We start from the raw sequence: 12,443 nt of genomic DNA on the forward strand, positions 1-12,443 counted from the left end.
ACATGTAATAAATAACTAATTTGTCCTTTTTACTAACTGAAGTCTCACTGTGGCTGGCCATGCCTCCATGGCTGTTATCAAATTTGACGATCTCCACCAATCCAATGCTTTCCCATGGTATAGTAGTAAGAGGCCAATGTGCATGCACGTCAAAACGTCACACTGCGCCAATCAGCATCTCATCACTGAATCCATTGAATCAAGGCATCTCTATGAGGAACGTTCAGCATCACAGTGTGCAGCACTGGGCTAGGAATCACCTCTAGTGGCTGTCTGAGTTACTGTCACAAGAGGTATTACTAGGAAGGAAAGTAGACTCTGCCTTCTCTCTGAAATGGCAGAGCTGACAATGAAAAGACTTCTGGGACAGGCTATAGGCACCAGAACGACTACATTAAGGGAGGGCCGTTAAAGAGGTAGTTAGGGAGATAGGACAGCAGCGATGGAGTCCATGTTTTACCTCTGAATGCATCAGGTTTATCGATGTGAAAATGTCCATCCCATACAATCGAGAAATCTACGGAGAGGTCAGACTCGTTCCCTTCATAGGTGTACTGCAACGCAAGAACAAAGAATTATACACAGATATATGCAACGGTATGATCAACAAAAAAACACTCACAGATACCTGCAATGGTATGATCTACACACAAACACACACACAGAGATACCTGCAACGGTATGATCTACACACAAACACACACACAGAGATACCTGCAACGGTATGATCTACACACAAACACCACACACAGATACCTGCAACGGTATGATATACAAACACCACACACCGATACCTGCAACCGTATGATCTACAAACACCACACACCGATACCTGCAACGGTATGATCTACAAACGCACACCGATACATGCAACCGTATGATCTAAAAACACACACACACACACACCTGCAACGGTATGATCTACAAACACACACAGATACATGCAACTGTATGATCTACAAACACACACAGATACCTGCAACGGTATGATCTACAAACACACACATACATGCAACCATATGATCTAAAAACACACACACAGATACCTGCAACGGTATGATCTACAAACACACACAGGTATGATCTAAAAACACACACACACAGAGATACCTGCAACGGTATGATCTACAAACACCACACACAGATACCTGCAACGGTATGATCTACAAACACACACAGATACCTGCAACGGTATGATCTACAAACACATACAGATACATGCAACCGTATGATCTAAAAACACACACACACACACAGATACCTGCAACGGTATGATCTACAAACATGCACAGATACCTGCAACTGTATCATCTACAAACACACACAGATACATGCAACTGTATGATCTACAAACACACACAGATACATGCAACGGTATGATCTACAAACACACACAGGTATGATCTACAAACACACACAGGTATGATCTACAAACACACACAGGTATGATCTACAAACACACACAGGTATGATCTACAAACACACACAGGTATGATCTACAAACACACACACACAGAGATACCTGCAAGCGTATGATCTACAAACACACACAGATAAATTGCAACGGTATGATCTAAAAACACAAACACAGAGATACCTGCAACGGTATGATATAGAAACACACACAGATATGATCTACATACATACACACATATACATGCAACAGTATGATCTAGAAACACACTGTTGTGGACAGAATATTAATTTTTGGTAAAATGTCTATTTACTCTGTGCTCATTATTTACTGTGTTAAATACAATAGAGTAACTATGTGTCCAAATCTCACTAGAAGTGAAGAATCGGATACACAGAGGTCAGTATGGTGGTTCCAGATCCACCAAATAAAGGGCTTGAACCCAAAACCTAATATAGAAAATAAAGTAATACAGTCTCAAGAAGAATGGGACTCAAAACTGGTTTTAAACAGAGTAAAAGAAAAAAAATATACATATTGTGACTCAGGAAATCAGCACTGAGTACTGGTCGTGGGAATTGGCAACATAATGAATCCCCTAACGGTTCCAAAAATTGCCGAAAAAATAAATACTTAATTTGTAATCGATAAAGAGGCACTATATATGGAACAAATACTGTGAGGCAAGGAAATAAAAAAATAGATATATATATATAGTAATCGTAAGACTATGGCCGTGTCTGTGTCTAATAGTAAGGCACAGATCCAATTAGTGATCGCACACGTACCAAAGTCAATAGGGGAGGTTAATAAGGTTAATAAGACTCAGTAAAAAAACTGACAACGAACTGGGACAGAATGGGTGGCTATAGGACCAGTAAATCAGGTTAGCATAGAAAAACCAAAGGAGAAAGAAATACTAAATTCCTCAGCAGTGAGCAACAACTGCTAAATATGGCAAAAAAGCCACCAGCTGGATATATACAGAGCTAGGCTGCCCTATTACACCTTCGGGGGGGGGGGGGGGGAAACTCAATGGGCATCAAATGTGCTGAAAACAGCAAGTAACTTGGGACTGTGCAAATAGCTAATATCCCTATTACTCCTAAGCCAAACACCTTCGGGGTGTTCTATGCTGTCCCTAGTAAAGGGTCGAGACAAAACACTCCCAATTACCCACTAGACCACATAACTTCAGCGTATTTTTTCGGCAATTTTTGGAACCTTTAGGGGATTCATTATGTTGGCAATTCCCACGACCAGTACTCCGTGCTGATTTCCTGAGTCACAATATGTATTTTTTTTTCTTTTACTCTGTTTAAAACCAGTTTTGAGTCCCATTCTTCTTGAGACTGTATTTATTACTTTATTTTTTTATTTACTGTGTTAACCTGGCTGCTAAAGTAACTGCTTCCCCTTCAACCCCTCCCCTCCTGTTCAAACTGGCTGCTAAGAGTTACCCCTCCCCTCCTGTGTTCAGTAACTGCTCCCCCTCTAACCTCCTCCCATCGAGTAACCACCCAATTTAACAAAATGGCGCTGGAATGTGGAGGAAAACTGCATGATGACAATGACATCACACCCTGTAGGCTGTGCATCAGATGAGCCACTTAACACCTAACCAATTGTTGATGTATGTAGCGGAGAGCTGATTTCCCACAGCCTAACTCCACCAGTATATCCAGAGGATGCAGGAACAAGTAGTAAATCCCAGAGAATATCCAGCACAATGTTCCTTCTCCCATTGGTCGGCACAGACTTCCACGCTGCCACCGGTGCCCTGTGGCCTTGAGTACGACTCACAGCCCCAGGGATTCCCTGTTGGCGCACGTCCCTCTCTTGGGTGGATATCCCTACGCTGGTATCCACCCGAGAGATCGCTTTCCTGAGCAGCGGCTCAGCCTAGCTTCTGGGCTCCCAGGTAGGGGTGTAAAGGTATAGACACAGGGATCGGAGACAGTGCGCGTAGGCCAGTTCAGGATGCGAATGCTCCCTCTGGTGGGTGTTCGGTGATACGAACCGGTGGCCACCCAGGGGAGGCACTCGCTGCTTGTTTCCCTTGTGGTCTGCGGCTGTCACACGTTGTCGACGAGGTGTGAACGTTCTAACCACACATTCAATATGGAGTATCGGGGTGGTCCGGCACACAGGACTCCATGCGCTGGAGCGCCCCGTGTGGTTAAAAAGCAATTTGTAGAATTCAATGCACAGCTGGCACTGTACAATTCACGCACACTCACAGCTGGCACGGTACAATTCACAATATACACAGCGGGCACTGTACAATTCACGCACACTCACAATGGGCACTGTACAATTCACAATATACACAGCGGGCACTGTACAATTAATGCACACTCACAATGGGCACTGTACAATTCATGCACACTCACAATGGGCACTGTACAATTCACAATATACACAGCGGGCACTGTACAATTCACGCACACTCACAATGGGCACTGTACTATTCTTGCACACCCACAGTTGGCCCTGTACAATTCATGCACACTCACAATGGGCACTGTACAATTCATGCACACTCACAATGGGCACTGTACAATTCATGCACACTCACAATGGGCACTGTACTATTCTTGCACACCCACAGTCGGCCCTGTACAATTCATGCACACTCACAGCCAGCACTGTACAATTCACAATACACATGGAATTATAAGAGTTATGCATATTTACAGGAGTTGATGGGTCAGACATTGTACTACTTTACTTTTCGATTTATCAGGAATCAAGGGCCACTCAGACTGTACCATAAATACAGCAAGTGGAGAGGATAGGCATAGCTATCTTGTTCATGTTCCCATAGCAACAGGAGAGACTGTTCCCCTGGCAACCTTCGACATCCCCATTTCATTCACTATATTCTCCACGCCTTCCCTGGTAGGTGATCAGGGAGGAGGGGTGTAAATAACACTCACAGAGCATTCACAGAGACATCAATTTCTCGAGTTTTAGAAAGACGCTCAAAGAAAAACGAAGGTGTGACACAAAGCAAATACTGTTCACATGGGGCCCCCAGGTTAGTGTGATATTACAGGGGCCCCCATCCCTTTCCATGCGAGCCCCAAATATTTTCTATAAGAGGATCACGGGGGCCCCATCATTTACTATACAAGGATCACAGGGCCCCCATCACTTTTTATATGTGGAAACAGGGGCCAGATCAGCAGAGAGATCATAGGTATTCTAACGCTGGACACTATAGCCCCACTCACTGAGGTATTCTAACACTGGACCCTATAGCCCCACTCACCGAGGTATTCTAACACTGGACCCTATAGCCCCACTCACCGAGGTATTCTAACACTGGACCCTATAGCCCCACTCACCGAGGTATTCTAACACTGGACACTATAGCTCCACTCACCGAGGTATTCTAACACTGGACACTATAGCCCCACTCACCGAGGTATTCTAACACTGGACACTATAGCCCCACTCACCGAGGTATTCTAACACTGGACACTATAGCCCCACTCACCGAGGTATTCTAACACTGGACCCTATAGCCCCACTCACCGAGGTATTCTAACACTGGACCCTATAGCCCCACTCACCGAGGTATTCTAACAGTGGACCCTATAGCCCCACTCACCGAGGTATTCTAACACTGGACACTATAGCCCCACTCACCGAGGTATTCTAACACTGGACCCTATAGCCCCACTCACCGAGGTATTCTAACACTGGACCCTATAGCCCCACTCACCGAGGTATTCTAACACTGGACACTATAGCCCCACTCACCGAGGTATTCTAACACTGGACACTATAGCCCCACTCACCGAGGTATTCTAACACTGGACCCTATAGCCCCACTCACCGAGGTATTCTAACACTGGACCCTATAGCCCCACTCACCGAGGTATTCTAACACTGGACACTATAGCTCCACTCACCGAGGTATTCTAACACTGGACACTATAGCCCCACTCACCGAGGTATTCTAACACTGGACACTATAGCCCCACTCACCGAGGTATTCTAACACTGGACACTATAGCCCCACTCACCGAGGTATTCTAACACTGGACCCTATAGCCCCACTCACCGAGGTATTCTAACACTGGACCCTATAGCCCCACTCACCGAGGTATTCTAACACTGGACACTATAGCCCCACTCACCGAGGTATTCTAACACTGGACCCTATAGCCCCACTCACCGAGGTATTCTAACACTGGACCCTATAGCCCCACTCACCGAGGTATTCTAACACTGGACACTATAGCCCCACTCACCGAGGTATTCTAACACTGGACACTATAGCCCCACTCACCGAGGTATTCTAACACTGGACCCTATAGCCCCACTCACCGAGGTATTCTAACACTGGACACTATAGCCCCACTCACCGAGGTATTCTAACACTGGACACTATAGCCCCACTCACCGAGGTATTCTAACACTGGACACTATAGCCCCACTCACCGAGGTATTCTAACACTGGACCCTATAGCCCCACTCACCGAGGTATTCTAACAGTGGACCCTATAGCCCCACTCACCGAGGTATTCTAACACTGGACACTATAGCCCCACTCACCGAGGTATTCTAACACTGGACACTATAGCCCCACTCACCGAGGTATTCTAACACTGGACACTATAGCCCCACTCACCGAGGTATTCTAACACTGGACACTATAGCCCCACTCACCGAGGTATTCTAACACTGGACCCTATAGCCCCACTCACCGAGGTATTCTAACAGTGGACCCTATAGCCCCACTCACCGAGGTATTCTAACACTGGACACTATAGCCCCACTCACCGAGGTATTCTAACACTGGACACTATAGCTCCACTCACCGAGGTATTCTAACACTGGACACTATAGCCCCACTCACCGAGGTATTCTAACACTGGACCCTATAGCCCCACTCACCGAGGTATTCTGACACTGGACACTATAGCCCCACTCACCGAGGTATTCTGACACTGGACACTATAGCTCCACTCACCGAGGTATTCTGACACTGGACACTATAGCCCCACTCACCGAGGTATTCTAACACTGGACACTATAGCCCCACTCACCGAGGTATTCTAACACTGGACACTATAGCCCCACTCACCGAGGTATTCTAACACTGGACACTATAGCCCCACTCACCGAGGTATTCTAACACTGGACCCTATAGCCCCACTCACCGAGGTATTCTAACACTGGACACTATAGCCCCACTCACCGAGGTATTCTGACACTGGACACTATAGCCCCACTCACCGAGGTATTCTAACACTGGACACTATAGCTCCACTCACCGAGGTATTCTAACACTGGACACTATAGCCCCACTCACCGAGGTATTCTAACACTGGACACTATAGCCCCACTCACCGAGGTATTCTAACACTGGACCCTATAGCCCCACTCACCGAGGTATTCTAACAGTGGACCCTATAGCCCCACTCACCGAGGTATTCTAACACTGGACACTATAGCCCCACTCACCGAGGTATTCTAACACTGGACACTATAGCTCCACTCACCGAGGTATTCTAACACTGGACACTATAGCCCCACTCACCGAGGTATTCTAACACTGGACCCTATAGCCCCACTCACCGAGGTATTCTAACACTGGACACTATAGCCCCACTCACCGAGGTATTCTAACACTGGACACTATAGCCCCACTCACCGAGGTATTCTAACACTGGACACTATAGCCCCACTCACCGAGGTATTCTAACACTGGACACTATAGCTCCACTCACCGAGGTATTCTGACACTGGACCCTATAGCCACACTCACCGAGGTATTCTAACACTGGACACTATAGCCCCACTCACCGAGGTATTCTGACACTGGACACTATAGCCCCACTCACCGAGGTATTCTGACACTGGACACTATAGCCCCACTCACCGAGGTATTCTAACACTGGACACTATAGCTCCACTCACCGAGGTATTCTGACACTGGACACTATAGCCCCACTCACCGAGGTATTCTGACACTGGACCCTATAGCCCCACTCACCGAGGTATTCTAACACTGGACACTATAGCCCCACTCACCGAGGTATTCTGACACTGGACACTATAGCCCCACTAACCGAGGTATTCTAACACTGGACACTATAGCCCCACTCACCGAGGTATTCTAACACTGGACACTATAGCCCCACTCACCGAGGTATTCTAACACTGGACACTATAGCTCCACTCACCGAGGTATTCTAACACTGGACACTATAGCCCCACTCACCGAGGTATTCTGACACTGGACACTGTAGCCCCACTAACCGAGGTATTCTAACACTGGACACTATAGCCCCACTCACCGAGGTATTCTAACACTGGACACTATAGCCCCACTCACCGAGGTATTCTAACACTGGACACTATAGCTCCACTCACCGAGGTATTCTAACACTGGACACTATAGCCCCACTCACCGAGGTATTCTAACACTGGACACTATAGCCCCACTCACCGAGGTATTCTGACACTGGACACTATAGCCCCACTCACCGAGGTATTCTGACACTGGACACTATAGCCCCACTCACCGAGGTATTCTAACACTGGACACTATAGCCCCACTCACCGAGGTATTCTGACACTGGACACTATAGCCCCACTAACCGAGGTATTCTAACACTGGACACTATAGCCCCACTCACCGAGGTATTCTAACACTGGACACTATAGCCCCACTCACCGAGGTATTCTAACACTGGACACTATAGCTCCACTCACCGAGGTATTCTAACACTGGACACTATAGCCCCACTCACCGAGGTATTCTAACACTGGACACTATAGCCCCACTCACCGAGGTATTCTGACACTGGACACTATAGCCCCACTAACCGAGGTATTCTAACACTGGACACTATAGCCCCACTCACAAGGTATTCTAACACTGGACCCTATAGCCCCACTCACCGAGGTATTCTAACACTGGACACTATAGCCCCACTCACCGAGGTATTCTAACACTGGACACTATAGCTCCACTCAGCGAGGTATTCTAACACTGGACACTATAGCCCCACTCACCGAGGTATTCTAACACTGGACACTATAGCCCCACTCACCGAGGTATTCTAACACTGGACACTATAGCCCCACTCACCGAGGTATTCTAACACTGGACACTATAGCCCCACTCACCGAGGTATTCTAACACTGGACACTATAGCCCCACTCACCGAGGTATTCTAACACTGGACACTATAGCCCCACTCACCGAGGTATTCTAACACTGGACACTATAGCCCCACTCACCGAGGTATTCTAACACTGGACACTATAGCCCCACTCACCGAGGTATTCTGACACTGGACACTATAGCCCCACTCACCGAGGTATTCTGACACTGGACACTATAGCCCCACTCACCGAGGTATTCTGACACTGGACACTATAGCCCCACTAACCGAGGTATTCTAACACTGGACACTATAGCCCCACTCACCGAGGTATTCTGACACTGGACACTATAGCCCCACTCACCGAGGTATTCTGACACTGGACACTATAGCCCCACTCACCGAGGTATTCTGACACTGGACACTATAGCCCCACTCACCGAGATATTCTAACACTGGACACTATAGCCCCACTCACCGAGGTATTCTGACACTGGACACTATAGCCCCACTCACCGAGGTATTCTGACACTGGACACTATAGCCCCACTCACCGAGGTATTCTGACACTGGACACTATAGCCCCACTCACCGAGGTATTCTAACACTGGACACTATAGCCCCACTCACCGAGGTATTCTAACACTGGACACTATAGCCCCACTCACCGAGGTATTCTAACACTGGACACTATAGCTCCACTCACCGAGGTATTCTGACACTGGACACTATAGCCCCACTCACCGAGGTATTCTGACACTGGACACTATAGCCCCACTCACCGAGGTATTCTGACACTGGACACTGCTGCTGTTAAACCTCACGGCTGGGACGCGTTGAAACTTGCCCTCAATATGGAAGATACACTCATAGTTCTTCTGTCCAGACTGCGGCTGTGGCAAGTTCTTGGCTTTTAGAGTGATTGGCTGGACCACCCCAACTGGGATGAGGATCTCACCTGTGGGGATGATTTCTGGGCAGCCCTGAAACACAAGGTATTAATTGAATGATGAGGTAGCTATAGCAGTTGTGAGACGTGTACTAATACTTGCTAGAGGAACACAGAATAGATTATTGAATTATTTATATCAAACAAAACCCACGACGGAGCTAGCCACTCTGCCAGGAACTGGGCGGGAAAAGGAAATCAAACCAAAGCTCAGGTTAATGGCTTAATCGCTCCAGTAGAAAGCACTATAAACTCTGCACACTTCAGGGGAGGCCGGCACCGAGCCATTAGAGGGGAGGCTGGCACAGAACCATTATAGGGGAGACCGGCATGGAATGTTACAGGGGAGGCCGGCACAGAGCCATTATAGGGGAGATCGGCATGGAATGTTACAGGGGAGGCCGGCACCGAGCCATTAGAAGGGAGGCTGGTACAGAACCATTATAGGGGAGACCGGCATGGAATGTTACAGGGGAGGCCGGCACGGAGCCATTAGAGGGGAGGCTGGCACAGAACCATTATAGGGGAGATCGGCATGGAATGTTACAGGGGAGGCCGGCACGGAGACATTATAGGGGAGATCGGCATGGAATGTTACAGGGGAGGCCGGCACCGAGCCATTATAGGGGAGATCGGCATGGAATGTTACAGGGGAGGCCGGCACAGAGCCATTATAGGGGAGATCGGCATGGAATGTTACAGGGGAGGCCGGCACAGAGCCATTATAGGGGAGATCGGCATGGAATGTTACAGGGGAGGCCGGCACGGAGCCATTATAGGGGAGATCGGCATGGAATGTTACAGGGGAGGCCGGCACGGAGACATTATAGGGGAGATCGGCATGGAATGTTACAGGGGAGGCCGGCACCGAGCCATTAGAGGGGAGGCTGGCACAGAACCATTATAGGGGAGATCGGCATGGAATGTTACAGGGGAGGCCGGCACAGAGCCATTATAGGGGAGATCGGCATGGAATGTTACAGGGGAGGCCGGCACCGAGCCATTAGAAGGGAGGCTGGTACAGAACCATTATAGGGGAGATCGGCATGGAATGTTACAGGGGAGGCCGGCACGGAGCCATTATAGGGGAGATCGGCATGGAATGTTACAGGGGAGGCCGGCACCGAGCCATTAGAAGGGAGGCTGGTACAGAACCATTATAGGGGAGACCGGCATGGAATGTTACAGGGGAGGCCGGCACGGAGACATTAGAGGGGAGGCTGGCACAGAACCATTATAGGGGAGACCGGCATGGAATGTTACAGGGGAGGCCGGCACGGAGCCATTATAGGGGAGATCGGCATGGAATGTTACAGGGGAGGCCGGCACCGAGCCATTAGAAGGGAGGCTGGTACAGAACCATTATAGGGGAGACCGGCATGGAATGTTACAGGGGAGGCCGGCACGGAGCCATTAGAAGGGAGGCTGGCACAGAACCATTATAGGGGAGACCGGCATGGAATGTTACAGGGGAGGCCGGCACGGAGCCATTAGAAGGGAGGCCGGCACGGAGCCATTATAGGGGAGATCGGCATGGAATGTTACAGGGGAGGCCGGCACCGAGCCATTAGAAGGGAGGCTGGTACAGAACCATTATAGGGGAGACCGGTATGGAATGTTACAGGGGAGGCCGGCACGGAGCCATTAGAAGGGAGGCCGGCACGGAGCCATTATAGGGGAGATCGGCATGGAATGTTACAGGGGAGGCCGGCACCGAGCCATTAGAAGGGAGGCTGGCACAGAACCATTATAGGGGAGATCGGCATGGAATGTTACAGGGGAGGCCGGCACCGAGCCATTATAGGGGAGACCGGCATGGAATGTTACAGGGGAGGCCGGCACCGAGCCATTAGAAGGGAGGCTGGCACAGAACCATTATAGGGGAGATCGGCATGGAATGTTACAGGGGAGGCCGGCACTATAGTAGCATGTTTAAGATAGCTGATACTGGGGTACAAAGCAGGAACGTCAGTTAGACTGGCTACAGCTCTTGCAGGAAGGGATCATGAAGGCTGCTTGGTTACCGAATATAGATTCTAATTGTGGGCTTTGGCTCATTAAGTACATCACACACCCCCACACAGTGTGACTTCTCACTTTCACAGTGCGCACCACAGCCATCAGTCCAACCTGCCAACAGGTACACTGGGGAGGGGGCTGGATGCACCTTAATGAAACATCAGAGGATTCACTATATACATTAAACCAACACAAAATACACAGACACATTATTATTTTATCAGGGAAATAAAATAAATGTAAAGGATATGGAAGTAACAGCTACAGGGTCAAACAGTCATGCTGTGTGGGGGAAGGGAGCATGGAGGCGTGCAAGGGTTTCAGCCCAGAGATCAAAATCCTAAACCTTCCCCACATGATACCCCCTTCCTGTGTGCAACACAAAAGGTGTGGGGATAAAGGTTCCAGTTTAGGAGGAGCGATGGGGAGAGCAATGTGTGTGAGGGTTCCAGTTTAGGAGGAGCGATGGGGAGAGGGAGGTGTGTGAGGGTTCCAGTTTAGGAGGAGCGATGGGGAGAGCAAGGTGTGTGAGGGATTCCAGTTTAGGAGGAGCGATTAGGAGAGTGAGGTGTGTGAGGGTTCCAGTTTAGGAGGAGCGATGGGGAGAGTGAGGTGTGTGAGGGATTCCAGTTTAGGAGGAGCGATGGGGAGAGGGAGGTGTGTGAGGGTTCCAGTTTAGGAGGAGCGATGGGGAGAGCAAGGTGTGTGAGGGATTCCAGTTTAGGAGGAGCGATTAGGAGAGTGAGGTGTGTGAGGGTTCCAGTTTAGGAGGAGCGATGGGGAGAGTGAGGTGTGTGAGGGTTCCAGTTTAGGAGGAGCGATGGGAGGAGCGAGGTGTGTGAGGGTTCCAGTTTAGGAGGAGCGATGGGAGGAGCGAGGTGTGTGAGGGTTCCAGTTTAGGAGGAGCGATGGGAGGAGCGAGGTGTGTGAGGGT

At 49.0% G+C, this 12,443-nt stretch overlaps 1 protein-coding gene across 1 annotated transcript in view; it reads right to left on the reverse strand.

Annotated features, from left to right (window-relative positions):
• PLXNA3 (plexin A3) overlaps window positions 1-12,443 on the reverse strand; it is a 133,342-nt gene that overhangs the window by 25,993 nt on the left and 94,906 nt on the right. The window contains exons 10-11 of the mRNA XM_063433160.1: window positions 9,324-9,524; window positions 461-554 (exon numbers count right to left, since the gene is read on the reverse strand). Of these exons, the coding sequence (XP_063289230.1) occupies window positions 461-554; window positions 9,324-9,524 (295 nt within the window). The remainder of the gene's footprint in view (window positions 1-460; window positions 555-9,323; window positions 9,525-12,443) is intronic.

Source organism: Pelobates fuscus, chromosome 9 (genome assembly GCF_036172605.1).
Source record: "Pelobates fuscus isolate aPelFus1 chromosome 9, aPelFus1.pri, whole genome shotgun sequence".
NCBI classification, from domain to species: Eukaryota; Metazoa; Chordata; class Amphibia; order Anura; family Pelobatidae; genus Pelobates; species Pelobates fuscus.